This window comes from Vulpes vulpes, chromosome 12 (assembly GCF_048418805.1).
Source record: "Vulpes vulpes isolate BD-2025 chromosome 12, VulVul3, whole genome shotgun sequence".
Classification (NCBI taxonomy): domain Eukaryota; kingdom Metazoa; phylum Chordata; class Mammalia; order Carnivora; family Canidae; genus Vulpes; species Vulpes vulpes.
The window spans coordinates 115,726,403-115,753,365 of NC_132791.1; the positions used below are offsets into that span (position 1 = coordinate 115,726,403).

Here is a 26,963-nt window from a genome sequence, read left to right on the forward strand (position 1 = left end):
AATCATCACCAATCACCGGTTCCACGTTAGCAAAAAGAGCAGAGAGTGTGCTTCAGAGGAGAGAAAAGGAGGAGAGGCAAAGAACAGGCTCCCTCCCAGACCGGTGGGAAGGAGCGGGAGCATCTGGCCTCCCCCAAGCCTGGAAGCTGAGATCTGTGTGTACACGTGTATATACACACACACCACATACATACGCTTACACGTACCCTCACACACCCCCCAGCGCTCAAGCCCCGGGCCTCCCCCCACTACCTTCCCGCGGTCCGGGCCCCGCCCCCCGCGGGTCCGCCTCCCACCGGCTCCGCCCCCTGCAAGCTCGCGCGCCGCTTTCCCGCCACGTGCCGCTCTGTATATACCCGTCGCCTGGGAGACGCCGGCCGGGCGGGGCTCCCCTGACGTCACACTGGGAACAAGCCAATCGCCGTGACGCGTCTCAGTGACGCGAGACGCGCGGTGCGGCTCTGCCGGCCGGGGCGCAATGAGGCGGCTGCCCGCTGGGTGGCGCCGATTTCCCGGGGAGGTCCTCACTGGGCCCCCGGCGGAGGTGGGGGAGAGGCGGGCAGGAGCGAGGCCGGGGAGCCCTCTGCGTCAGCCGCCGCTCACTGCGCCGCGCCAGCACCAGCACCAGCACCAGCCGGGACTCACCCGCAGCTCCATGCTTGCGCCCGGCTCCACTCGTCCATCCTCGGAGAAGAGGCAGGTATGTGCCACCTGTCGGAGACCGGGGAGGAGGGATGCGGAGGTCAGCGCCGTCGGGGGCTCAGAAAGTGAGGTGTCAACGACAGCCTGGGTGGAATGGGCACCAGCTATGTAGGGCGAGCGCCAGCTGTGCGGAGGAGCTCCAGCTGTGGGCGCCAGTTGGGGGGGCTGCCAGCTGCCAGCCCGGGGTGCCAGGAAGAGCCATCTGTGTGCTGATCACTGTGTTCTAAGGAAACGCTGCTTGGGCAGGTCCGGGGCTCTGTGCCCCGTGTGGTGTATGGCCTGAGAGTGACGCCTGGTCGCTGACAACCCCTTCCCCACGTGTGCGCCCAGTTCAAGCTCCCGCGGGCTCTCTCTGGTCAGTTTGCCAAAGGGGTGGGGGGGGGAGGGCAGCAGTTAAGTGGAAAGGGAGATTTTCCACCAATCCCAAACCAGAGAGAGGCATCTTTGAAATTCTCACCAATCCCAAACCAGAAGCAGGCACGCGGTGCTCCAGGGCGAGTAACTTACACTTAACAGCCACGGGAAGCCCTGGCCAAGCCATTCTAGGTGTCCCCCCCACCCCCCACGAGTGAACGTCTACCTCCTCATCTGGCAGCTTTTAGAATGGGGCTGAGCTGGAGATGGTGGTGATGTCCACCTCCCCAGGCATGGGCATGAGAAGGTCCCCGAGTCCAAACCCCTAAAGTGGAGGAGAGGAAAGCTGGTTAGGCTGGGTTGGGGCATCCCCCACTCCTCTGATACTGTAGATGCGTGCCAAACTGGAGTCGGAATGACGATTGGAATGAGGGCCAGGGACGAGGGCGTCCTCTGAAGTGCATCACCAGGACCCAAGCTGAGTCAGTAGCCTCTGCTGAGACAGGGTGGAGGCACCATCCTGGGTACTCCCAGTCCTCAGGGAGAGCCATCGAGAAACAGGAGACACAGACTGGGAGCAGACAAGAGCACCAAGGCCCAAGAGGTTAAGAAAGAATCCTGCTCCATCCTCCTGTGAGCCTGCCCAGCCCAGCTCTGTGGCCTTGGAATCCTGAGCACTCGGACAGGTAGAGTGGAACCACCCCAGAGCAGCTTTCTCCTGGTAGCCTCGGGGCAGCTGCACTTGCTTTATTTTTCTAGGCAAAGGGGGAAAGGGCCGTAATAGACCTGGCTCTTCTCCACTGGATGGGCTGGACATCTGGGAATATAGCAAGAGTCATTGGCCCTTGCCAGTTATGGGACATGGAGCAGCTCAGAAAACCACGGGGCTATTGTCTAGTGTTAGAACTGAGCACTCCCAAGGGGTGGCCCAGAGGCCCTATTCTCCCTAGGAAGGCTTCCGTGGCAGGTGCAACTACAAATACTCCCATTAATTGTAACAATTAGTGGAAGTATTCAGCATAATCATTACTATCATTTATTGAAATTTTACCATGTGCCAGGAAATTTATAAATATTATTTAATTCTCACAACGGTGAGATATAGCATTATTATACTCTTTACTCCTGTTTTACAGATCAAATCACTAAGGTCCAGACAGCTTACATGACTTGCCCACTGTCTCAGCCAATAAAAGGGAAAGAACTGGAATACAAGCCCAGGCCTAGAAAGAAGTCCATTATAAAAGAATTTGGAACCGAATGCCTGAGAGCAGGTCCCGCCTGTCACTACCTGTGCACCCCGGATCTCTAGGTCTCTACCTCAAAAGGGAGGATTTGCACCAGCACCGAGGCTTCCTCCTCTCCTTTCCTCTCCATTCCATCCCCATCCCTCTACCCTCTTTTCATTCGTCTCCCCTTGGATCCCTCTTCTGTTCCACTTCAAAATGCCCCCCTCCAAAGAGCCCTCGCACGATCTCCTTGCCTGGCAGTGGCCCACTGGGGCAACACCTCGAGGGAGGGCTGGCCACTGCCCCTTTAATTCTCCCCGAGCCTGGAATGCAAGTGAGTTGAGCTAGCCATCTCTGTGAGGTCAGATAAGATACTATATATATCGAGTCCGTAACCTGAGCTCCGGATTACCCAGCCCCAGTCAGACTCCAGCCTCTGGGCTCTCTACTGCGCTCCCTGCCTTGCTGGGGAAGGAGAAGCCCCCAGATCCTGCCCAGTGCCCCCGGACACAGGTCAGTAGCTGCCCGTGTAGTATGTGAGCTTCATGGGGCTGCTGTCCAGGGAGCCCTTTGTGTTTGGGGGAACATGTGAGAGGCTGCCCAACAGGGCCTGGAGGGTGCCTGGGGCAAGATGGAAGGCTCAGGCTCGGAGGGGGCAGGCAGAGGCAGGGAGAACAGGGCAAAGGCAAGCCCAAGAGGAAAGGGAGGGAGACCGGGACTCTGCCTGTGGAAGGGGCACCAGGAGAGCTCCCGACAGAGGTGATTTCGAAAGAGAATTTAAGGATACCAATACCACCCATGGGCCCGTTCCTTTGCCTTTTCTTGGAAGTGTAGAGATGCCTACCCCTCATCCTTCACCCCCCAGCCTCAAATCAAAAGGCATGCCATAGAGATACTACCCTGGGCCTACTCCCTTCTGCACCAGTTAGGATCCTTGCCCTCATCTCCAATCTCTCTCATCCCTTCACTCCTCTCCCAGCCCTTGGGCAACTATTGGGAGCAAGAAAGACAGAGATGGATCCAAATTCCCTTGAACGACCCCCTGCCAAGGCATGCAAGAGGATTAGGCACTCAACTGGTGGGTGGCTAGCTCGGCACAAGGCGCTGAGAGACAAGAGCTACTAGTGACAGGCTGGAGGGGACAAGCAGACTAGAGCTGCTGGGGACTGAGGGTATACACAGAGCCCCCACCTGGGCCCTCCACCCAACCTGCATTCGCCACAGCCAGGACATCCCACAACCTAGGAGTTGATGCTAATGCCCAGATAGTGCCAAAACAGATAAGAGTGGGAGTCAGAGAGTAAATGAAGGGAGATAGGACCCCTCTCTCAGCCCTCTTTACCTTTCAAGGTCAGCACATCAGCAGTGCCTCATTCCAATGGTGTTAGCAAGTGGCTTTGGAAAGCTCTGAGGTCACCAAGCACCTGGCGGGACTGGCTGGGACTCCCCACTCACCTGTCCTGGTCACCTGGTCCCTAGGAGGGAAGGACTGAACTCTATTGAGGCCTACCCCCGAAACCAAGCTAGGGGCTTTCTATCCAGGCAGAGGCAAGGCCACAGAAGCTGGCATGCCTCCACCCCAGAAAGCAGAGTGGATCTGGGCAGAGAGGGGCCATGAAGACTGCTGGGATGTGGGGCACTACCCATCCCCTACCCTGGGGGCCAGGAGTGCCTGGGATTCCTGGGGAGCAAGTCCCTCCCCTGGCTGGGCAGGTTAGGGAGCCCTTCACGTGAGCAACAGGAAATGACAGTGGCTGACGCATGGGGGTTGGCTGCCCCAGGGACACAGGGCTCATTTTAACCCCTGACTCATCTAGCCTGGGTACTTTGGGGAGTGGGCCAAGCTGCAGCAAGGGTAGGAGGCTGAGGGGCATGTCCATAACCAGGCCTTGGGCCAAGGGCCCTGGCTGGGACTAAATGCCAGTACCAGGGGACACTCAGGAGCTTGGCACTGCGGGTGAAATGGAGGCCTCCTGGACCATCTCTTGGCCGATCAGAATTGTCCTGGCGCTCAGGTTGCACTTGGCTTCGCTTTCATTTGCCTGCAGTGGAAACTCAAAGGGCAGCCTCCTGTAGGAGTCTGTACCTGCCATGCCGTTGCCTAGACAGTGGATGCCTGCGTTGCCTGGACCCCATGCCACAGGTCCTACCTGTGCCAGCGCAGGGGGTGGGGGGGTGAGAGAAGTGCCAAGTGGAGGCGGTGGCTTTAGGGCAGCTGTTAGGGGACAGAGCACAGGTGCCAGCCCAGTGCTGCCACTGCTTGCGGCATGACCTTGAGGGATCCACGTCACTTCCACCAACGCTGGTTTCCTCATCAGCAAGTGGGCATAACGATGCCACCCACCGCCGGGGGCCATCGTGAGGATTAGCACATTAATACGTGGTGTCCCAGAAGTCTTTATGCAGTGACTTCAGAAGTAGGAATGCTAACTGCTTCATTGAAAAGTTTCATGATTTAATTCCTTGTCTGGTTGTTGAATTTTCAATAAAAATACTAACTTTGATTTAATGTAAGTCATGATTTACGTGAAGCCTTCACATGAGGCTTGTGAGTTTAAATTCTTTCTCCAAAAGAATCAAAACCTAAAACTGCACGGAGGCTCTGGGGATGCTGAGCAGGAAGTGCACTTGCAAGAGCAGCAGGCGAGCGATGAGGGCCAGGTGAGGGCCAGCCCAGTGCTCCAGGGAGGCTGCATGACCCAGGAGAAGCTGCTTGGGATGCGCTCAGGATGACGGTGCCTGGTCCAGAGGTGTTCAATGCCTTTTGGCGGGGCCATGGTCGCTGGGCTCACATGTCCTTTCCGGAAGCAGAGGGCTCTGTGCACAGAATGCAGTTGCACCTCCCAAGACAGGGAAACTGAGAAAAGAGAGGGAGAGCTTTGGCAGAGCAGGGAAGAGTGGAGGTGCCCCTGTGAGGATGACATGGAGGAGGAGCTTGGCAGGTGGAGTGCCCCCGCTGTCCGAGGTGGCGGGCACCTGGGGAGGAGTTGCCTAGAGCCACATGCCTATACTTGCCAGCTCTGGGTAAACAGCGAAAGGAGACGGGCATCAGGGGCCCCACGCCCGGCAGAGAGGGAAACCGGGGATCCCGGCCAATCGGCTCGCCTCCCACTGCCCCATGAAAGGGCCATTCAGTCCAGGCCGTTCCTGTGGCAACAAGGAGACTCAAAGCCATGTGAGTGCCCGTCCTGTCCCTGTCTTGCGCAGCAAGGCTACAGCCAGGGCCCAGCCTGCTCTCCCACCCGTGGTGTGCTCTGCAGTCTCCAGGGACAGCCGTGCCAGGTAACGCCAAGGGGCACCAACCCCAACTGTCCGTTCACCTGGAAGGTGTTGACACTTTTCTCAAGAGTGAAACTAGGGGCTAGGGGAGGGGATAGGCATGCTCCAGGCCTCAGCCCCAGTGGAGACCCTCTCCCCAGTGAAAGGCAGCTGCGAGGGAGCTGTTAGTGATGGCATGACCCCCCGGGGCTGCTGTGGCAAAGCGGAGGTCTGCCACTTGCCTGCCAGATTGGAGCGCACATGAGAGCGGAGACTTAGGAGCCCTCCTGGGATTCTGTGGGCCAGAAGGTGGGACTCCACCTCTAGCCGCAACCCTTCCCAAGGAATACTTGCAGGCCTTCCTGGGGCTGTCTGTCCCTGTCCCTTGTAACTTGTTCAGCCCCAGCACTTCTGCGTCACTAGCAGGGCCAGGAGAGGTCACGAGTTTGGGGCACTGCCTGCAGAATACCAGTTCCCTGGGAGTCTTAGTGTGGAGGAGGGGGAGTGAGAGCCATGGGAGGAGGCATGAGCTCATGCCCTGGGGGGGGAGAGTGAGGGGGAAGGTCATATCTGATTGGCTGCCTGGTGTCCCAGAGCCCAGTTCCTGAGACCTGGAGTCTCTGTGACTTTGAATTATTGATGGAGTTTCTCCAAAGTGAAATAGAGCAGGACTCGTCCCACGCCCCCACCCTGGTGCCTCTGTCCGTGTCTCCCCTGGCCTCCCTCAGCCTTCACGCTCTCCTCTGTACCCCAGAAAGCTGAGCAGATGGAAGGAGAGCTATGGTTCCCCGCTAACCCTGCACAAGATCCCCCTCCAGTTACCTTTTTCCTAGAAAGGAGTGGGAGCTGTGCTGGAGGTGGGAGCGCAGTGGGCAAGGGCGTGTACGCGAAGACGGAGGTCTCCCAGGACAGGTGGGAAAAGCATACAGTAAATGTGGACCTGGCCTTTTGGAGGCAGCCCAGACTGAAAACTGCTGCCAGTCTCTGGCAGGCTCTAGAAGTTCTGTTCTAGGACCCATATGGAGGTTGCCACCTGGTGATCTCCCACCCCCTGCACCTATCCCACGCCCTGCACAGACTGAGTTTCTAGGGCACTCTGCCAAGCCATCAGCATCCAGGGCTTGGCACCAGCTCCTCTCTGCCCAAACGTGCTGGGCCGCCAGACTAGGGCAGGCTGTGGGCTGGCCGAGCCAGTGTCTGCAGCACGGCTGGGTTCTGCCCACTGCCCGCTCACCCGCACATCTCACTGAGCGATGCAAGGGAAGCCTGGCGCCCAGGGCTGAGGTCAGAAGCCGGCCAGGCCGGGAGACGGCCAGCCCTGACATTATTATAGGCCTACGAAGGAGGGGCCCAGAGCCTGGCGGGGGTTGGGGGAAGAGATAATAACCACTGTCATAGTTGAGGGCTTCCACGTGTTATTATCTCATTTATTCCTCGCAACAACCCTGTGAGGTAGGGACCATAATGATGATGATTATACGCATTGTACAGGTGAGGAGATTGGGGCTCGGAGGGGCAGAATGACTAGTGCAAAATCACTTAGCTAGTCAGTCACGAGACAAGTCAAAACCAGCCCTGTACCACTACTCTGAGGTTCCTGGAAGGCTCTGCCCACCCTTCCCAGGAGCCCCCTCCCCCCGAGCTCCCCCAAGTTCCTCTCTCCATAGCATCTTTGCCCCTCATACCTCATCAACTCCATTCCAGACGACGCCTGTACACGTAGGGTGATGGAGGGACTCTGGTAGTCCTCAAGTGAGCCTAAACTGGATGGGGAGGGGTGAAACAAGGTCCAGTAGGAAGAGTACTGGGCTAGAAACCTGGAAGACCTGGATTCCAGTCTTGGCTCTGCTAGTTGTGACCTTGGACAAATCAGTGTCGCTGTTCCCATCTATACCACAGAGAGGTTAAAACAGATGATTCTTTAGGATCCTTACAACTCCTCAGTTCAGAGATTTCTGTGTGCCTTCACCAGGTCCACCCCAGCCCCACTTGCCCGGTGTGGAGACAGGGAGTACTGCCTGTACTGAAGGATCTTAGCCTCTAGGGGGCCCCCTTTGCCCAAGTCATCAGCATCAGCTGGTTGGCTGTTGCATAGAGGAACCCCTGGAAGTCCACAGGACCCCAACTCCACTTAAAACACTAGTTAGGGATGCCTGGGTGGCTCAGCGGTTAAGTATCTGCCTTTGGCTCAGGACGTGGTCCCAGAGTCACGGGATCGAGTCCCACATCGGGCTCCCTGCATGGAGTCTGCTTCTCCCTCTGCCTATGTCTCTGCCTCTCTCTCTCTCTCTCTCTCTCTCTTTCTGTCTCTGATGAATAAAAAAATAAAATCTTTAAAGAAAAAAACAGCATATGAGTTAGATCCATGAAGAGGGTAGTTTCTGCCACATGAGGATGCACCACCACAGCAGGTGACCATGTCCAGGGAAGAATTGTGGGATTGGATCTGGACACTGAGGTCAAGTCCACTTTCTGCCACATGCTCACTCACCACCTCCTCCCCTAGCCTCTCATGACCCTCCTTTTGCTCACCAGGGATCTATGACCAAATGATCATCGGGCCATTCCAGCTCAGACAATGTATGATTCCAAAAAGAATCCTGCCTCTCCTTTAAGCAGGAAGAATTAATACTTCTTAAAATGTCCAGTATTTTCAACCCAGGAGTTGAGGGCGATAGCTGAAGAGAGGAAGCAGATGAGATCTGGGTTGGAATACCATGGGTCACTAGAGGGCGGCTGAGGGTAGGGCAGTCCCACCCTCAGAACTGGGTCTTTGCAAGGGAGCCCTCAGAGCAGCCAGGGCGTGCTGACAGCAATGGCCCTGTGTGGTTTATAAAAGCCACCTCATGTCTGGTGCTCTCACTCAGGTGTGAATGCACAGGTAATGTGCAAACCTGTGCATAAGCCTGTATACGTGTGCACGTATACACAGGCATGGGTGTGTTTCTCAGTGGTGGGCCCACCTCTTGAGGAAATGGACGGTGTTGTCTCTGGCTGAGAACTACGAGCTGAACATCGAGCTGGGGATGAAGAGCAGGTATGGGGGAGCCTGAAACCTGGCAGGGCCCTCTGACAACTTCTTTCCTTGTCTTTCAGCCCATGAGGCTCCCAGTCCCCACTGAGTGCCACCCTGAAGGATGTCCCAGCTCTCCTCCACCCTGAAGCGCTACACGGAATCGACCCGCTACACAGATGCCCCTTATGCCAAATCGGGCTATGGCACCTACACTCCCTCTTCCTATGGAGCCAACCTGGCTGCCTCCTTCCTGGAGAAGGAGAAGCTTGGTTTTAAGCCAGGCCCCCCAACCAGCTTCCTCACCCGGCCCCGGACCTATGGCCCCTCCTCCCTCCTGGACTATGACAGGGGCCGCCCCCTGCTGAGAGCCGATATCCTTGGGGGTGGTAAGCGGGCCGAGAGCCAGACTCGGGGCACTGAACGGCCTTCAGGGAGTGGACTCAGCGGGGGCAGTGGATTCCCTTATGGAGTGACCAACAGCTCCCTCAGCTACCTGCCTGTGACTGCCCGCGACCAGGGTGTAACCCTGAACCAAAGGAGGTCGAACAGTCAATCAGACCTGGCTCGGGATTTCTCCAGCCTCCGGACCTCAGATAGCTACCGGATAGATCCTGGGAACCTGGGCCGCAGCCCTATGCTGGCCCGCACGCGCAAGGAGCTGTGTGCCCTGCAGGGCCTCTACCAGGCAGCCAGCCGCTCCGAATACCTGGCCGACTACCTGGAGAACTATGGTCGAAAGGGCAGTGCGCCTCAGTTGCCCACCCAGGCGCCTCCCACAAGAGTCCCTGAAGTCCTCAGCCCCACCTACCGACCCAGTGGCCGTTACACTCTATGGGAAAAAAACAAGGGCCAGGCCCCTGGGTCCAGCCACTCCAGCTCCCCAGGGCGAGACACCATGGTGAGTTTGCCCCTTCGGGACCGGGTGATGGACTGGGGAGGCAGCAAATGATGTAGAAGACCCAGGTTGAGGGGAGGACTCTCCATCTGACTGATGATCCAAGCCAGAGGTTTCCTTTCCAAATCCCACAGCCCCAGCCAGAGAAGTCATCTCAGCATGTCTGGTACTCTTGCTCAGGGGCTTTCCCACTCTCCCTAGGAAACCCATTTCAGGACCCATGCACCCGACAACGATCCAGCAGTGCTCTCGGAAATGTTCAGCTACCCCCACATACACTGCAATCCTCACCCTCCACTTTGCCACCCATACCAGGGTTTCCTGCAGGCCTCACACCATCCTGAACTGAATGCTGAGGTCCCCAAACCACCCGTGTTCCCTGTGGTAAGAGAAACCTCCCTGCTCTGGTTGCATCTCTCCTCCTGCTCAGGTTTTTACTTCCCAGCCTGAGCACCTGGTTTAACATCAGAGTATAAGACATCAGAAGGAGGGGGGACCAGGGTGTGTGGACAGCAGTGCTTATCATGTGTCTTTGGAGAAGATGCTGGAGAAATTTTTGTCTAGGGCTTTAGACAATCCCATACCTCTATATTCCGGTCCTGCCTGAACTAGAAGAAAGGAAGAGCTCTGCCAGAGACAGTAGGGGCTGGCTTGCATCTAATCTGTGAACACACCTCCCTGGGGTACTGACTGCATCCTGCTTTTTCTTTAGTTATTGGTGTACACATAGAGTGGCAAGCTTTCAGAGGATGAGAAAGAAATCATATCTCTAGATGCCTCCCCATGTGCCTAGCGCTGAGAGAGTTCCACTAATCTGCTGATTGCATGGATGGGTACATGGATGGATGGGTGGGTGGGTGAGTGGGCAGATGAATGAATGAATGGATGGATGGATGGATGGATGGATGGATGGATGGATGGATGGGTGGGTAGGTGAGTGGATAGACAAGCCAATGGGCAGGAGCGCTGGGTGTTATGTTTCCTTCATTACCTTATGTACCAGTCCCCTACTACTAGGACAGGTGCCTTTTGGAAATAATAGCTATGCCACAGCAAGAAATAAATGCTGCTTAGTAGGCTCGTCCAGACAAATGGAGCAGGTGTGCAAGATCAGCACAGGGCTTTGGGTCATAGACCTTTAAGCCTTCCATAACTAAAGGTCTTGAGAGGACAACTTTGATAACATTACTTAGAGAGTGTTGGCCTTGCTGGGCTGTCTGTGAAGCACCAAGGGAGACACAAAAGTTGGTGCCTCCCAGAACATTCAGAACCTGACAAGACAAGGCTGTCTATGTTGGAGGGCTAATGTGGAAGAGGAGTAGGGGACAACAGAGGCTGGCCTTGGAAAAAATAGGTGCTACCAGAGGACGTGTGGTTAGATTAGAGCATGATTTACTTGGACGTGTCTGGTGTGGCTCATCTCAGGGGCAATCAGAAAGCAGCTCTCAGTGGATGGGCTCTAAAGGCCTCTGGGAGGCTCCCTCCCTTTGCTCAGAAGAGAAAGATTCTTTATGGTACACAGTGTTCCTCAGAGTGAAGTCTGCAGGAATCACCTGTGAGGCTTAATAATTCAGGGCCCTGGGCCCCACCCAGATCCCCTGAATCAAACTCTCTAGGGATACGCCTGGGAATCTGCCCTTTTAATAAGCTCTTCAGGTAACCTTTAAGGATGCTGAAGTTTGAAAACCTCCTCTCCACAGATGAAACTGCAGACCCACCCTTAGCCCCAATCATGAAAGCAAGGTCTCCTCCTTTATGGGGGGAATCAAACTCCCCTGGGACTCTGCCTCCTTCCTACACAGGCCTATTTCAAGCCTCCCTCCCTGGGGTCTGCTGCCCTCTACCCTCTCACAAGGGACACCTGAGCCCCTCCTCCACCTCCAGGACCAGATGAGGAGAGTTTTGAAAGAGGACCTCAGAGGGGTGGCAGACTGCCCTTGGGCAAACTCAGCCACCCTAACACCCCTCCTTCCCATCCAGAAACAGCTCGAAGCACACTTAAGTAGCCAGTAACACCCTACGATGGAGCTAGTGTCTCACCTTGAGCTCACACTCAAGAAGACACTACCAGTGGGAAAAGGCCCCCGTGGGTCTGTGATGTAACACCCTGAATTAGCCTCACCCTCTCTCCTCACTGCTCTCAGCCTTACATCCTGCTGCCAGCTCCATCTCCTGAGGAGAGAATAGCCCTGCTCAAGGGACCTGGACCACATCTTTCTAAAAGTGGGTCCAGCATCTTTTCAGATCTCCGTTTGGGGGATCTGAGCTTCTCATGCATTCATTCACAGTATTCCACTTACTAGCAGTGCAACCTCAGAAAAGCTCCTTAACTTCTGAACCTATTCCCTCTATGTAACTAGTGTTCGTAGCTCCCACTCTGTAGATTATCATGAGGAATCAAAGGTTGTACGGCACATAGTAGGTGTTCAATAAATGGCAGTCCTCCTTGTAACCTTCTAGGCACTTTTGGGAGGCAAGAGAGATTTCTGCTGGAGGAAATAAGTTCTTATGATAGTTGCAATAAAAGGCAGCCCAGGGTGTTGGTAAGTGTCATAGGTGGTGGGAAAGGGAGAGGTCACCTGAGGCTGGAACGAACCGTTTGCCTCTTTAACCTTAGACACCTCTCATCTGAGCTCTGTTTCCTCATCCATAAAAGGGATGGGTCATACCTGCCCTGCCCACCTCACAGGCTGTCATGAGGCTCAAAGCAAACAGTGGATGTCAAGGAATCTGAAACCTACAAAATGCAATGGAAGAGTGGGTAGAAAAGGAGATAGAAAAGGGGCATTTGGCAGCTGAGTGGAAGGGGGAGGTGACCACCCTTGTATCACGTGGCCAGGCCCAGTGTGACCTGACTCCCACCCAGGGTCCCCTGGGGTGGCCATGGCCCCAAGAGCTCTCCTGGTGGCTGACTTAAACTACATCTGACATACATAATGGGGAGTCAAAAGCAGGTCCCCAACCAGGGAGTAGAACAGTTCTAACCAGGCTCATTCCCCCCATTCGTAGTAACAGTCAACATGAACTTGGAATATTACAGACTCGGCTAAGCACAAGTAAAGGACTGGTGGTGGTAGGTGGACATGAATTCTGACCCCCCTCCCCATGCTTGCATAAGCACCAACAAAACACCAGCCCATGGAGGTGCAGCTCAGCCTAGGATAATGAGGGCTGCCCCAGGCTCCGCCTTCTGTTTAAAATGCAGACAGATTGGAGGGGAGGGACTGATGGTTCAGAACTGGCAAAAAAGAAAAAAAAAAAAAAGCTTTCACTACCACCCCCACTCATCGCCTGTGGGAACTCAAGCCAGGCCAGGTGGGTTGGCCCTGCAGAAAACAGGAACCCAAGCGCCCAACCCAGTTATGGCCCCCCTTGGCCCCACCTCTCTTGTTCCCTGGGCCTATAGAAGGACAAGCTGTTCTCACTGAGCCCTGCCAGGGCTGCGCTTTAACCCCTACAATCCACCCTAATCCTCCCCCGCTCCACCCCTCCAACTGCTCCCTCCCCAGCCCTGGCATTCTGCCCACCAGCCTCAGCCCTGCCCTCACCTGGCCCCACCCTGCCGTGCCCCGGCTACCCTCTGCTCTCCGCAAGAAACGCTGGGGTTGGCACAGGGCCCTCCAGGGCACAGTCATCAGGCAAAGTACCTGCTGCTCAGATGCAGAGCCAGGGAGTGAGTCTCAGAGCCTGCCGGCCTATTCTCCCCATGCGGCCTCTTCTAGACCCTTGCCCTCTGCTCTGAAACCTATTGCTAGGAGCAAAAGTTCTGGGAACCTAGAGTACCTGGGTCCTATTTGCCAAGGGGCTGCTGACTCATCTCCTGAAGCCTTGGGTTCCCAGCTGTTAAGTGACAGGGAGATTATATAAGCGGAGGTCATGTGATTTCACTCTTGGGTGGGACTTTGAACTTGACTGCTGCCAAGCAGTGAGCAGGGGTTACTCCAAAGAGAACAAGATAAAGGCGGCAAGAACTGCCCTGGGGGTCCTGGGTGAGAAGCAGAGAAGCGTGACCCACCTCTCTCCTCCCCTGCCTTCTCTCTCTGTTTACTCAGCCACGCTGAAGTGCATCCCCGAGCTGTCTTGTTTATCCAGCTTAGCAGCCTGAGACCCCAGGCTGCCCTCACCCACTTCCTGAGGGCTTGAATCTCTGTGGACAGCATGGAGAGGTCACACACTCTCACCCTCATGGGAGACCTTAGGCCAGAGGGTCCCAGGGCCAGGAGGAGTACTAGCTGCTGAGAAAGGACAAACGCTTTGGGTTTGTGTTCAGAGTCAGCAAAATATTGATAGTCTCCATCCCTTGAAGACCAGCTATGGGCTGTGACCTGGCTGGTGGCCCCAGTGCTACCTTACCCAGGCTCAATTTCTTAATCAGCGCCCGGCATCAGCCTCCCTGCCTCCTCCTCCACCCCACTCCAGGATGTCTTCATGAATTAATGTGGTGCTGGAATGGGGCTCAGCAAGGGATAAGTTAATCGGAGCCTAGCAAAATGTTCCTTGCCCGTGGGGGAGCCGCTCCACTGACCAGCAGGTACAGAAATGAACATCCTGTTCAAGGCCCAGAGCGTCACACATGGCCCCCTGCACCCTCTCACCTCAATGGATAGGTAAAACTGGCACCTGCACAGAAATATAAGCAAGGGAGGGAAGTGTGTGGGCCTCTGGAATCCAGCTGGTTTAGGCCAGACTGCCCTAGGGCTCAAAGGAGTACAGAGCTTTTGGCCTCCTGGGGTGGGAACTAGCGATGCAGGGAAGCAAAGGGCCCTCTATCCCCTGGAGCACTTGTGGGCTGGGAGCCCAACCCCCAACAAGAACTCTGCACCCCTAACAGTTCAATCAGGCAATGGAGCCACCAGTCTATCCACTTATGGTGGTCATGACAGGTACATGCTTCGCAGGGAAGCATTTGCCTGGGTCTGAGCAGTGTTTCAAACCCGTGAACCAAGCCATCAGTGAGATCTGAGGAAGCAGGATACTCTCAGTACTACCCTCACAGAGCTAACCCTGACTCTAATTTATTTATACTCCATCCGTGCCAAAAAGGATTTGAGGTGAAGAAACTTTCTTAACCACAGGGAAGACAGGCCAAGCACAGGCTCTGAGAAATGGCAGTCTCAGGGTGGAGGAATGAGCCCCGTTCAGATTAGCTCAGCACATTTGAGGCAAAGAGTCACAGAACCGGAGCCAGGTTCAGATCCCAGAAGACTACATGCATCCTTTACCCGTCCCACTTCACGAAATGGCACCGAGGAGAAAGGGTGTCATGGGGGGTTGGCCAATTAAGAAATGAGCCACGGTTCCTTGCTGATTGTGTCCTGCAGCAGTCAGACCTGCTTGACAAGACCAGACCCTATGTGAATTCTTTCCCTGTACCCCAGGCTTCTCAAAGAGCTCCCATGCAAGTAGCTTTCCTCATCTAGACCCCCCTGCTCCCAGCAATGTCCCTAACCTTCTACATTCCAGGAAAGAGGGAGTGAGTGTGCTAGCAGAATGCCAGGATGTCCTGGGGTGGGAGTACTCCTATCGCTGCCTTAAGTCATGGAGCAAAAGGCACAATGCTCCCGTAGGTGAGCACCTGTCAAGACAGTGCTTACTCAACATGCAAATCCAGACTCACCCCACCCTGTGAGGCTCAGTGGGACTTCCAGAATACCCCACAGAGCCTGGTCTGGCCCCCACTTAGAGATGAGATCAACAGCAATTATGAAGCACCCACTAAGAGAATCCACAGCCCTGACCCTGAGGAGGTTTCAGTGTGATGGCATAATCAACACATGATCTAAAACCCTTTACAGAAGACTTAAAGACACTTATAAAACAAAAATAAACACATTAAGATAAATTAGTACAGTGTAACCTGAATGCCAGCAGACAAGGGGTATGCAGTAATGGGGTGTTTCGAGCTGGATGGAGTTCTTTAGAGAGGGCTTGGTGGAAAACTCAAGGTTTGAGCAGAATTTGTAAGCCAGTAATGGCAGGGAGCAGGAAAGGGGATTCCAGAATCTCCTGGTAATTGTTAAAAGCATGGGGTTTGCCATAAGACAGGTTGGGGTTCAAAGCCCCACACTGTCATTTATTAGCTTTGTGGTTCTGGCAAGTCATCTGACCTCTCAGGACTTAAGGTCCTTTATCTGGAAAACAGAGATAATAGCTCCTCCATCATTGTGTTAATTATGCAAGTTCACTGGGATAATGTATATAAAGTACTTAGCCAGGGCCTGGCATTTAGTAAGTACTTAATCAGTGGCAGTTTTGTCTTTTAAGTGAGAGATGACAAATGCTGAAGCAGAGAAATAAGAGCAGGTTGGTTAGCAGCAGGGATCAGAGAAGAGCCATGGTGGTGACAATGGAAGGAGTCTGAGGACAGACAGCCTCACCAACAGAACTACCTCAGCTTCTGGACTGGATGCAAGAGTCAGGTGCTCCAGGTGTTTGGGGGCAGAGGTGTGGCGTCATTAAATGCACGCATTCCTGCAGACACTGTAGGACTGGCTCGAAAGATTGTGCCTGGAAAGAGGGAAGCAGGGAGGAAAAGGCTGTAGCAATGTGTCCAGGATTTGGTCACTGAGGGAAGACAGTGACTGGGGAGCTCACCATCCTCATTCTGTGCCCCCCCTCCTCGCTTACCATCAAGTAGCCTCATCCCCTCCATACATGTGTCCTGGATACATCCCCCCATGTGGCTGTGGTCGTGTGTGCAGTGCGCGTGTACATGTGGCGATGAGCACGCAGAGAGGAACAGAAGGAGGCCACAGATGAGTAACAGCACACGCTGCTGCTTCTCAGGGTATTTTTAAATGCTAAAAATACTAGCTAAAAATAGCCAGCAGGCTCCAAACAAGATACTTTCTCTAGGCAGATTCTGTGTGGGTCCCCATAGGTGAGGGGGGGTGGAGCATCCAAAACAAAATGGGAAGACCTCTGCTCTTCAAGCATTGCCGCCCTCAGGGTCAGAGCAGTACACTCGCCCCCACCCCAGCTGAGCATCTGCTTCCCCACCGCCGTGGTACTTTCTCCCCACCTCCCAAAACAAATCAAAATTTGAGATTCTCTGAGAGCTGGAGTTGGGTAACTGGATAGAAGAAGCCAGAAAATGTTCTTCCCTGGGGCCAAATGGGACAGTGACCTCTTGTACCTTATAACATCGGAGCATTGCCTCTGTTGATAGCGGGACGAACTGGGACTGGGGTGAGATGGGACGGAGCGGGGAGCTCAGTGCCCACCCCGCGTCAATCCATCCTCCTCACCCCGGGGGCCCACCGAGACCCTCGCGGGCTGTGTGGGTGTCGGGCTCCAAGCGGGCCTGAGTCCCCCCTGAGCAACGTGCAAAAAAAGTTTGCGTGCAAGTGCATCGGGACTTTCAGCGGGTTCGCCGACCGCCCGGCCGCCCCCGGGGGTCAGGACCCGCAAGCCGCCCGGGAGGGGCGAAGCTCACCGGGGCTGCCCTGGTCCAGCGGGGTCCTCCTGGGTCCGGACCCCGAGGCCGGCGGGGGGCTCGGCCGTCCGTCCCGCCCCCTTCCCGGGGTCGCCGGGCCCCTGCGGTGTCCCGGCGGGCGCGGTCAGCGGGCGGGGGGCGGCGGGGCCCGGGGCCGCGGCCTGCGGGGGCGGGGCTGGCGCCTGGCCCCGCCCCGGCCCCGCCCCCAGCGCTGACGTCGCGGGGCCCGAGGCGCCGGCGGGGCCGCCAGTCGGCCGGAGCGCGAGAGCGGGGAGCCGGGAGCCGGGAGCCGGGGCGGTTGGCGGCGCGCGCCGGGGAGGTTGGGGCGGAGGAGCGCGCGGTCGGACCGTGTCCCGCGGCGGCCTGGCCGGCCTCGGCGTCCGGGCCGTGGCCCCGCGCGGCGCCCCCGCGCTCCCCGTGCCGCCGTTAGGCGTGGGTCCGAGCCCGCCGCCCGCCGCCCGCCCCCCAGCATGCGCACCTCCTACACCGTGACCCTGCCCGAGGAGCCCGCAGCCGCCCCCTTTCCCGCCCTCGCCAAGGAGCTGCGGCCACGCTCCCCGCTCTCCCCCTCCCTGCTGCTCTCCACCTTCGTGGGGCTCCTGCTCAACAAAGCCAAGGTACGCGGGGCCCCTTCCCGGGACCCCCACGCCGGGGGCCTGGGCTTCCGCCGCCTCCCGGGACGCGGCCCCCCGCCCCGTGCCGCGCGCCCCGGCGCCCGGGGGATGGATTCTCCCGGCCCCCACCCCTCCTTTCCCAGGGTCTCCCGGCAAGGAATGCCCCCTCCCCAGGTGATCTCAGGCTTACTCGCGGCCCCCTCCCCTTGTCGAGGCCCCAGCCCCTCCTCCCTCCCGGCCCCCCCGCCCCTCCCTCTCCGTGACCCGGCGCCAGGTGGCCCGTGGGCTCCTAATGCGCGGCACCTCTCGGGACAGGTGCAGGAAAGCGTAACCTTGACGGGCTCCCGCTGTGTGGGGGAGCCGGCGGCGCGCTGGACTCTGCGGCTGCGACCCCAAGGCCAGAAGCCCAGCAAGGAAAAGCTGGCGGGCCAGAGCCGCCCCCTCCTCGCTGGCCCCGAGGGCGCTCCCCCGAAGGGTTGGTAGCGGGGGTCCTTTGACCCTGTGAAGGGCAGAGGAGTCGCACACAGGTGAAAGAGGGCAACTTCTCTCCGTCTCGGCCCTCCCCGGTTCTGCTAAGTGCGCGCTGGAGCCCTCAAATGAAGTAGCCGCCCCAGGGTAATGCCGGGGCCAGAGGCTGGGCACTGCCCCCTTCGGGAAGGGAGAAGGGGCCAGAGCTTGACAGATCTTACGTAACAGGCACCAGCTCCCGAGTTGGCAGTGCGTGCACTGCCCCGTGCCAGGGCCACACCAGGCTCCTTGGCTGCGGCCAGGACTCATGGCTGACCCTCATGGCACAGGTGAAGTAAGCAGGAAAGCCCTTTACCGGGGTCTTGAGTGTGAAGGCGCAAACGTCAGTCAGCCTTGCTTCTGTGACCCACATCCCCTAGTGTGTCCTCCCCATTAACCCAGCGCGGGCTCTCCCTGAGCCCCCCGCCCCGCCACAGAGGGTGAATGCTGTCCATGCACTGACTGAGGAGGTGACATCTGCTTTTTAGGACAGTGGTTGCCCCCTAAGTCAAGGTTAGGTTGGTGGAGGACTAATTGTAACCAAGTTCTTAATCCAGACCCTCTGGAGTCCTTGCGTATGCGCTCCACACCGCAGCTGGAGCCCTTTCCCGCTCCCCTGGGGAGAGGCTCTGAGAGGCTCGCTGTGTGGGGTCTCTACCGACCTCTCTGGTCCTAGCCTCTCGCCCTCAGGCCCTGAGGTAGGATTGTTTTCACCATAAGAAAGGTCACTCCTGGGACATTTTGTTCCTCTGTAGAATGGAAAGTGCTGACTTTCCCTGGAGCTCCTGATTTCCTATTCATGGCCGAAGAATATCTGGCTGGGCTTAGACCAGCCCTGCTCTCCCCTCCACTCCCCCCACCCCACTCCTCTTATCCAGCCACCTTCCCCACAGAGCGCGTAGAAATTGGCAAGTAATTTTGAACTCGGGAAATTTTAGACAAAGGAACGAGCCACCTCCACCCCCTACAAAAACAAAAAAAAAGAGGGTCCTAGCAAAGCCTTAAAGGAGCCTTCTCCATCTCTCCACCCGCCAGGCCCAGAATAGAGTCAGAACCTCAAGAATAGTAACCATAGGGGATGATGTGTTGTTCCCGACCCTCACTCTGCTGGGTCAGAGTTAGACGTGTCAACACCACCAAAGTGCCTCGGTACAGAGATGCATCCAGTTTTCCACTGTGCCGCCCCCAATAGTGCGGAGTGACTACTGTCTCAGCAGAAGGCCCACTTGGGTGGGCATTGACATGATCGCCAGGCTTTGCTTCTCCAGCCCCTTTAGACAGATGTTATCTGAGGCACAGGGGTAAGAACTAACCAGCACTGCCAAAAATAAAGGAGTAAGAGCGGACCTTGGGGGAGGAGAGAGCGGGTAGCCTGCTGTGGTCAGGCTTTAACTTTTGGTTCCGAATGGGCAGCTCCGAGACTGCAGTGCTTTTGTTGGGCCCCAGGGGAGTCCTCCAGGTCTGCCTGAAAATGCTGATAAGGTCTTTGTCCAGGGGATTATCTCTGTTGTGGTGCTCTTACTGGAACATCAGGGTTTAGACTGTCAGAAAGGTAAGATTTAAATTTTGTGTTTGGGGCCATATACTGCCAACACTGGCAAAGTTCAAGGATGCTTATCCCCCCCTGCTGCCAATAAGCGTGGCTCTCTAACTACAGGTGGAAACCAGGTCTCTCTTCTGAGTATATTTCCTTCCCTACCTGGTGGTGTTAGACCTGATATCTGGCAAGAAGGGATCCTCTTACTTGTGGGATCAGCAGGGCAATTCCTGAGAAAAGCCCTCCTTCAGCCTGCCTCTCCCCACCCCACCCCCTCAAGCTGACAACCTCATGGGCTCTGAGCTGCTGACAGCCTCTGAGACTGTCAGCACACGGCATGAGTAATTTTAGCTGAGTTATTTCAGGCTCCTGTTCTGATCAGGGTTGAGCTGGCCCCACGCATGCCCCAGTCAGTGTTGCTCCAGAGTCGCCAGCTCCCCGTCCCCTCCCTGAGAGAGGGGGCGGCAGGCTCATCCGCACACTGTTTCTTTAACCCTTTGAGCCCAAAGGTCTTCTGACTCCTTCAAGGTAGGGCCCGAATTAGCCAAGAGACCTGGGACCCAGCTGCTGTCTTGCTCCAGCTCCCTCACCAGCCTCCACGATAGAGGCGAGAACAAGAGTGGCACACTTCAGCCAGGTGCTTACCTCTACGTGGCCACAGTCTGCCGTCGTCAGAGGGGTTCCCAGCCAGTGATCAGTCAGGATGTGGAAACCTGAGCCCGGCAGGGAGGATTCTCCAGGCTTTAATCAGCCTTTGGGAGCTGAGCTCAGCTGGAAGGAATTCCACCTGTCTCTGGCAATTCAGAATGGCAGGCCAGCTTCAGTTTGCCCCAGCTGAAGGTCTAAACTCACTTCAGAGGTTTTGTCATTGAACGTCTCAGGATCTCCTTGAAGTGCCTGTTATGACGGCTGCTTCATGTATTGGATATCCAGGGGTAGAAAAGTGGGTCACTTGAGAGAGCGCCCAGATTTGGGACCCGGAGTTCTTGTAGCCAGGAATCAAACACACGAATTCCCAGGCTCCAGTTCTAATCTCCAGCCTCCAGTAAGGCAGGCAATGAAGAATAAGGTACAGAATAGGAGAAAACACATGTTGACCAAAGAAAGGAGAACCCTGGAGAATATTTGTGTTGTGTGTTGAAGAGAGTAACATGTGTGCCTAATGCTCATGGCTCCATTCGGCAGAAGGTTGCCTGAGGGAGCCTAGCGCAGGCCCAGTCTCTTTGCCTTCAGCCTCACCTGCCATGTGTTCTTTGCTTACAGAATTCTAAGAGCGCCCAGGGTCTGGCTGGTCTTCGAAACCTTGGGAACACGGTGAGCTCTTCCCAGCCCTACTTCTTTCCTAAGGCCACCCCCTACTGTCCCGACTGGGACCATATAATGATTGTTCCTTCCTGGCTGCCACTGACTCCCTCTCCTCTAGAAGCCATTTGAGACCCACCCGTCCTGGATGGTGGGTTTTACAGAATGGCCAGGGCTCTGCCTCCCTCCCTGGCCCCCAGCAGGAAGCACTGCCTAAAGGGGAGTTGCCCTCCTGTCAGCTCCTTCCCTGGATCCTAAGGACATCCCTCCCTTCCCACCCACTCCCGTCCAGCTCACCCACACCCTCTTGTACACCTCTGTGGTAAATAAGCAGTTACATCACCTGTGCTGGCAGTGGGAACTTGCCTCACTATGCCTCGTTCCCTTACGAGAAGAGGAACTTGAGGCTGTGGGAGTGGTCATTTCTTTGATAGAGGAACCAGAGGGTGTTCAGCACTATGTAAGTAGACCAGACAGGGGTCTCTGTCTTACTGATCAGATGATCTCTTGCAGTGCTTCATGAACTCCATTCTGCAGTGCCTGAGCAACACCCGGGAGCTGAGGGATTACTGCCTCCAGAGGCTCTATATGCGGGATCTCAGCCACAGCAGCAATGTACACACAGCCCTCATGGAAGGTGAGGAGCCCATCCCTGGACTCTCTCTGTCTCCTCCAGTATTGCCGCAGTAGTAGTAGTGTGTTCTGTGTGTCCCTACTACTTTTCTTTCTTTAGCTTCTTTTTGGATGGATTCTAGTTTGAGTATCTCATAGAAAATGTCACCCCTACTCTCCGTGTCCCCTCTCCTCCCGGTAGAGTTTGCAAAACTAATCCAAACCATATGGACTTCATCCCCCAACGATGTGGTGAGCCCATCTGAGTTCAAGACCCAGATCCAGAGATACGCGCCACGCTTCGTCGGCTATAAGTAAGAGCCTTGCAGACACATCCCCCCAGGGTGGGTGCCGGCCCCTGCAGGCCTGTTCTTGAAACAAGAAGCCTTGCTCACTGTCTTTCCTTTGGACTCAGTCAGCAAGATGCCCAGGAGTTTCTTCGCTTCCTTCTGGATGGGCTCCACAATGAGGTGAACCGAGTGACAGTGAGGCCCAAGTCCAACCCCGAGAACCTCGATCATCTTCCGTAAGTAAGAGGAGAATGCTGTGGGGAAGAAAAACTTGGTGAACTTGAGTTTTGGGCTGACTTCTTTGGGGGTAATAATTTGGAGAGAATTTGGAATATTAAGCATTTAGACTGATAGGCTCTTAGACTTCTCATGGCATGCACTCTGACCCAGTTGTCTTCCTCTCTCGGGTTCCTAGTGATGATGAGAAAGGACGACAGATGTGGAGGAAATATCTAGAACGGGAAGACAGTCGGATTGGGGGTAAGTGCATTAATTGGAGGAATGCCTGCTCTCCCTGTTCACTGCTTTTGCCTGAGCAGAGCGTGAGCATGAAAAGCCCTATGAATCATCCTCCCAGGGAGCCCCCCTCCTGCCCTGTTTCCCACGGACAGAGGCAGGAGCACCGAGAGGGCACGCAGCCCAGAGGAGATGTGTGCTCCTTCTCTGAGTTTAAGCTCTGCTGTCCCATCTCATCTGCAGATCTCTTCGTTGGGCAGCTAAAGAGCTCCCTGACTTGTACTGACTGTGGTTACTGCTCTACTGTCTTTGATCCCTTCTGGGACCTCTCATTGCCCATCGCTAAGGTACATGCCCCTGTTGCCCTACTTTGGGATCTCCCACTCTTACCTTCTCTTGTCATTGACCTCTGACTTTTACTCTTTGTCTCTCCCAGCGAGGTTATCCCGAGGTAACTTTAACGGACTGCATGAGGCTCTTCACCAAAGAGGATGTGCTTGATGGTGATGAAAAGCCAGTAAGTCCCCCCCACCCCCCTCCGTGGGAGCAAGAGCACACGCCCAAGAGACCCCTCTGGGAAAGACCTGTCACTCGCAGACGCAGCCTAGGAGTTAATAGACTCGGCCCACTGACCTCTCCCCCAAGTCCTCTGTAGCTGTTTGTCATGTCTTGCAGACATGCTGTCGCTGCCGAGCCAGAAAACGATGTATAAAGAAGTTCTCCATCCAGAGGTTCCCAAAGATCTTGGTGCTCCGTATCCTTAAGATCCACCATGGCGGGGACTTACCTTTAGAGAGTGGCTGGTGACAAGGGGCCAAAGTGAGGGCAAGCAGAGTAGGAAAAAAGGAAATTTGGTTGACTTTCCTTTCCTTCCTTTGCTCTTCTGATTCTGGGAAGCGCATCACCCTCTTAGGGCCCTGTCCCCTTTACTTTGACTACCCTCGCCACCCTCTCTGTCCTTGACTCACATCAACACCAGATCTGAAGCGGTTCTCAGAATCCAGGATACGAACCAGCAAGCTCACAACATTTGTGAATTTCCCACTAAGAGACCTGGACCTGAGAGAATTTGCCTCAGAAAACACCAGTGAGTATTTTCAGCTGGGAGGGCAGAAATGAGGCACAAGTGCCTAAAATCCCGATGGGAGAGGCCCAGAGGTGGAAGGAAGCGGCTGCAGAGTGAGTTAGGAAAAGCAGGAGGGAGAGGGAACGTGGGGCAGGAACACACTGGGGGCCTGAACCCATGTACTTCCTCCTCAGACCACGCTGTTTACAACCTGTACGCTGTGTCCAATCACTCTGGAACCACCATGGGCGGCCATTACACAGCCTACTGCCGGAGTCCAGTGACAGGCGAATGGCACACTTTCAATGACTCCAGGTGAGACGGTCTCAGGCGGGGCTCCTGCTGGCAGACGCCTGAACCTCGCCCATCTGTGTGTGGCTTCCACTTGGACCAGATAGGAGAGGTCGGTGCCAAGAGGCCGTGTGGTACGTAGGAGTCTGCTGCCCATTTGCAGACTTCCTAGAAGAGATGGGCTCCAGGGCACCCAGGGAGAGGAGCCACGGGCCCTCACCGCCCCCCCAGCACTCAGCTTGTGTCCCCAGGGCCCCCGCAGGGCTCTGACTTCTCTCCACTCTCTCTGCAGCGTCACACCCATGTCCTCCAGCCAAGTGCGCACCAGCGACGCCTACCTGCTCTTCTATGAACTGGCCAGTCCGCCCTCCCGCATGTAGCAGCGAGGCGCTCCATCCCTCTCTCCCTTCCCCGGGGTGGCCCCACACCCTAAGTGTTTTTTTTTTTTTTAAAGACAAAAAAAAAAAAAAAACCTGACAAATAAGAGAGAAATAAAGTAAACTAAAGCTGCCGAGCAGGAGTTGGCTGCAGCCTGGTCAGGGTCTGGAGCGAGGAACCAGGAGCTCCCGAGCCGCCCCTGGCATGAAGATCGACAGGATGCAGAGCCTGGAGCCGGCACGGTGCCCCCTCGGCTTCTCTTGTTTGCGTTTTTTAAGCTTGTGGTTTTTTTTCCTGTGTGTAATAAACAACAGCGGTCTGTGGGGAGCAGATCCTGGTCCACTTGCTGCCCTTCCAGCCCCCGCTCCTCCCGAGAAGACAGCGCCCTCTGGAGCCTGCTGGGAGGATCGCTGCCCGGAAGCCCCGGCGCCCGAGCCTGGCACCCGTCTTCACCTGGACCCCCGCTCACTGGTCCAGAAGCAAGAAAAACACCCATGAGCCAAGAGCCCTCTTAACGCTGCTAACTCCAGGGGGACAGACAAGGGGACGACTTTGAAAAGAGCTGACTTGGGTTTTTAAAAACCCAACTTTTTTGTTTTTTAATTACCATAACTAAAGTTTTCAGACTGGAGATGCTCTCCTTCACACCTCTTCACAGCTGGGACGTTGTGCTGGTCATTTTTTTTTTTTTTAAGTTCTTCAAATACACCTTTTCTGATGCTAGCCCCCAGTGGTGCTCGGGGGGTGTTGGCCAAGCCCCAAGCACAGCCACAGTAGACCCGGGATCTAACAAGTTTTTGGGTTTTTGTTGGTTTTTTTTTTTAATGTTTTGGATGGAATCTAGTTGCCTCCAAGAATTGTGCCTTATAGCATTTGGGGACCAGGGGGTAACTGCCCCTCCCTGAAATATCCCTCAGCCTCTTCCCTTTTCCCCAGTGCCATGCTCAACCCCGCTGGGGGAGATGGGGGTCCTGCCCTTACCCCAGGCTTGGTTTGCATCGGTGAGGCGGAGAGGAGAGTTGGTAGAAGGAGATTTCTTCCGGTAGTGTATCAAGTTTTTCCTGCCCACTTCCTCTACGCCCTCCCCCCCCCCCCCCCCCCCGGTCTGCTCCCCAGCTGCTGGAAGGATAGCACAAGCCCCTTACCCCTAGAGCCACTCTCAACCATAATTTATTCCCTTTTAACGTGTATTCTTCTTGACCTTCGTGCCCTCGCCCCTTCTCAGAGCCTCCTAGACATAGGCCCTTTGGACCGAGTTTCTCAGGGATGCCCATGCCGCCCCTCAGCCCCTCCCGGCATTGGTCTGCAGTCCTGCCCCGGGAGCCGGAGCCTGGGTGTTGGGGGACCTCTTGCCTCAGCTGTACGATTCTCTCCCATGGGTGTGATTTTGCCCTAACTGGTTGGACATAACTCGGTGCTGAGAGAGTAAAGCTGTGCAGCACCAAGGCACCGAAGCTCGGTGTGTCCGCACAGCTGGGCCCAGCTTGTGCCCCTTGGAGCCTGAAGCCTGCCAATGCTCCCAGGAGGCAGCATCAGAGAAAGACGTCCCAAGTTGAACCGGCCTGACCCCCCTCCCTGCCCGTCCCAGGGAAGCCCTGTGAACCTGAGCCAAAGGGCTGATGTGCACTTGTTTACTATGTAAGCAGGAGTAGAAGAATGTCTGATGTACAGTGGAACCTTGTACAGAATAAATAATAGCTTTGAGAAGTTGGTAAGTGATGGCATCTTGATTTGGGAAGGGTCTGCACGCAGGAAGAGCTCTGAGCAGATGAGTCCCTAGGTATTTTACTGCTTCAGCCAGACTGTGAATTCCAAGTTCTCGAAAAAGTTGCCCACTCTAGTCTAAATTTTTCAACTCTACACAACTGAAATAGTACACGTTTTGAATGCTATTCATCTGGATTCACCAGTTAACATTTTGCCACATTTGTTTACGGATACTTTATTCCTGGGGGCAAAACACGTAGGGGCGAGGTGTCCCTACCCCCCCCCAATACTTCAGCATGCATCATCCCACATAACCTCAACACCCTCTTCACCCCTAAGAAATGTGGCACATCTGGTAGATGCTTCTTTAAATGGACCATCTGCCGTTTAACTGCTGGTGTGGACACTCGCAGTGCCCTTGACACTCAGGTGCCTGTACAGACCCGTGACGAGCTCCAGCAGAGGCTGGGCGTAATGACATTTGCTCTTGGGGCAGAGTGGCTGTCCCTGAATGGGGGGGGGGGGGGGGCAAGATTTGGCACTTGATAAACGAGAGACTTCAGCTTGCCCTGTTAATACCTAGAAAGAGCTGCTTTTACAATAAAGGTTTCCTTCCCCGAAGTGCTTTTTTTCAAGATTTAAAACAGATGTAACCCTTTAAAGAGATTGCCTCTGGGATCCCTGGGTGGCGCAGTGGTTTGGCGCCTGCCTTTGGCCTAGGGCGTGATCCTAGAGACCCGGGATCAAATCCCACATCAGGCTCCCTGCGTGGAGCCTGCTTCTCCCTCTGCCTGTGTCTCTGCCTCTCTCTCTCTCTCTCTCTCTCTCTCTCTGTGTGTGTGTGTGTGACTATCATAAATAAACAAAAATTTAAAAAAAAAAAGATTGCCTCTTTGGGGCACTCAGGGACCTGTCTCCTTCGGTTTTCTAACTCTTAGTATTATTCAGATTTTCTATTTCTGCCGCTGATTTTAGAACTCTGGAAGCTGAAGCCTCCACCAGCTGAGTATTTTATCAGGATTTTTCCTAACTGCCTCCCTGCTCCAGACACTAAAAAATCAAGGCCTGTCTGTTCCGTCTTTGCTGAGACAGCAGTGCCTGCTGTCAGACTCACATCATGGGGTGAGACCGTTGTGGGATTATTTCTTCTGGGCGTTCCCCAGGAGTGGGAAAAACAGTGACTCAAACCCTGGTATTTCTCCCTGGCCTGCCCTGGAAGTGGCCTGACCCAGGGTAAGATTTTTAAAGGCAGCTGCTTTCCCCAAAACTACAGGTGAACAGCATGGTCTTAACAATGGAAAAAGGCATCTGGCA

At 55.5% G+C, this 26,963-nt stretch overlaps 1 protein-coding gene and 1 long non-coding RNA gene across 5 annotated transcripts; one reads left to right on the top strand and one right to left on the bottom strand.

Annotated features, from left to right (window-relative positions):
* The first annotated feature begins 480 nt into the window (after nt 1-480).
* USP2 (ubiquitin specific peptidase 2) lies at nt 481-25,657 on the top strand. Of its 4 annotated transcripts, none has more exons than XM_025999058.2 (13): nt 481-700; nt 8,640-9,457; nt 20,811-20,861; nt 21,363-21,486; nt 21,664-21,775; nt 21,877-21,987; nt 22,167-22,231; nt 22,451-22,554; nt 22,644-22,724; nt 22,883-22,961; nt 23,187-23,294; nt 23,468-23,588; nt 23,857-25,657. In XM_025999058.2, the coding sequence occupies exons 2-13, from the start codon at nt 8,681-8,683 to the stop codon at nt 23,942-23,944; spliced, it is 1,821 nt and encodes a 606-aa protein (XP_025854843.2). In that variant the 5' UTR covers nt 481-700; nt 8,640-8,680; the 3' UTR covers nt 23,945-25,657. The 4 variants fall into 4 exon arrangements, with proteins under 4 accessions (XP_025854843.2, XP_072585643.1, XP_072585644.1 ...); XM_072729542.1 differs by lacking the exon at nt 481-700 and adding an exon at nt 2,193-2,798; XM_072729543.1 differs by lacking the exon at nt 481-700 and adding an exon at nt 5,319-5,567.
* LOC112920319 (uncharacterized) lies at nt 4,976-17,001 on the bottom strand. Its single transcript, XR_003235047.2, has 3 exons — nt 16,890-17,001; nt 15,844-15,961; nt 4,976-5,142 (listed from the first exon to the last, which is right to left on the bottom strand). It is a non-coding gene; the product is annotated as an uncharacterized lncRNA (long non-coding RNA).
* Nucleotides 25,658-26,963: the final 1,306 nt, after the last annotated feature.

Coding starts and splice junctions, on each gene's coding strand:
- USP2 (XM_025999058.2), top strand. CDS start 8,681: ATGTCCCAGCTCTCCTCCACCCTGAAGCGCTACACGGAATCGACCCGC. Junction 20,862..21,362: donor TTCGAAACCTTGGGAACACG/GTGAGCTCTTCC, acceptor GATCTCTTGCAG/TGCTTCATGAACTCCATTCT. Junction 21,487..21,663: donor ACACACAGCCCTCATGGAAG/GTGAGGAGCCCA, acceptor TCCTCCCGGTAG/AGTTTGCAAAACTAATCCAA.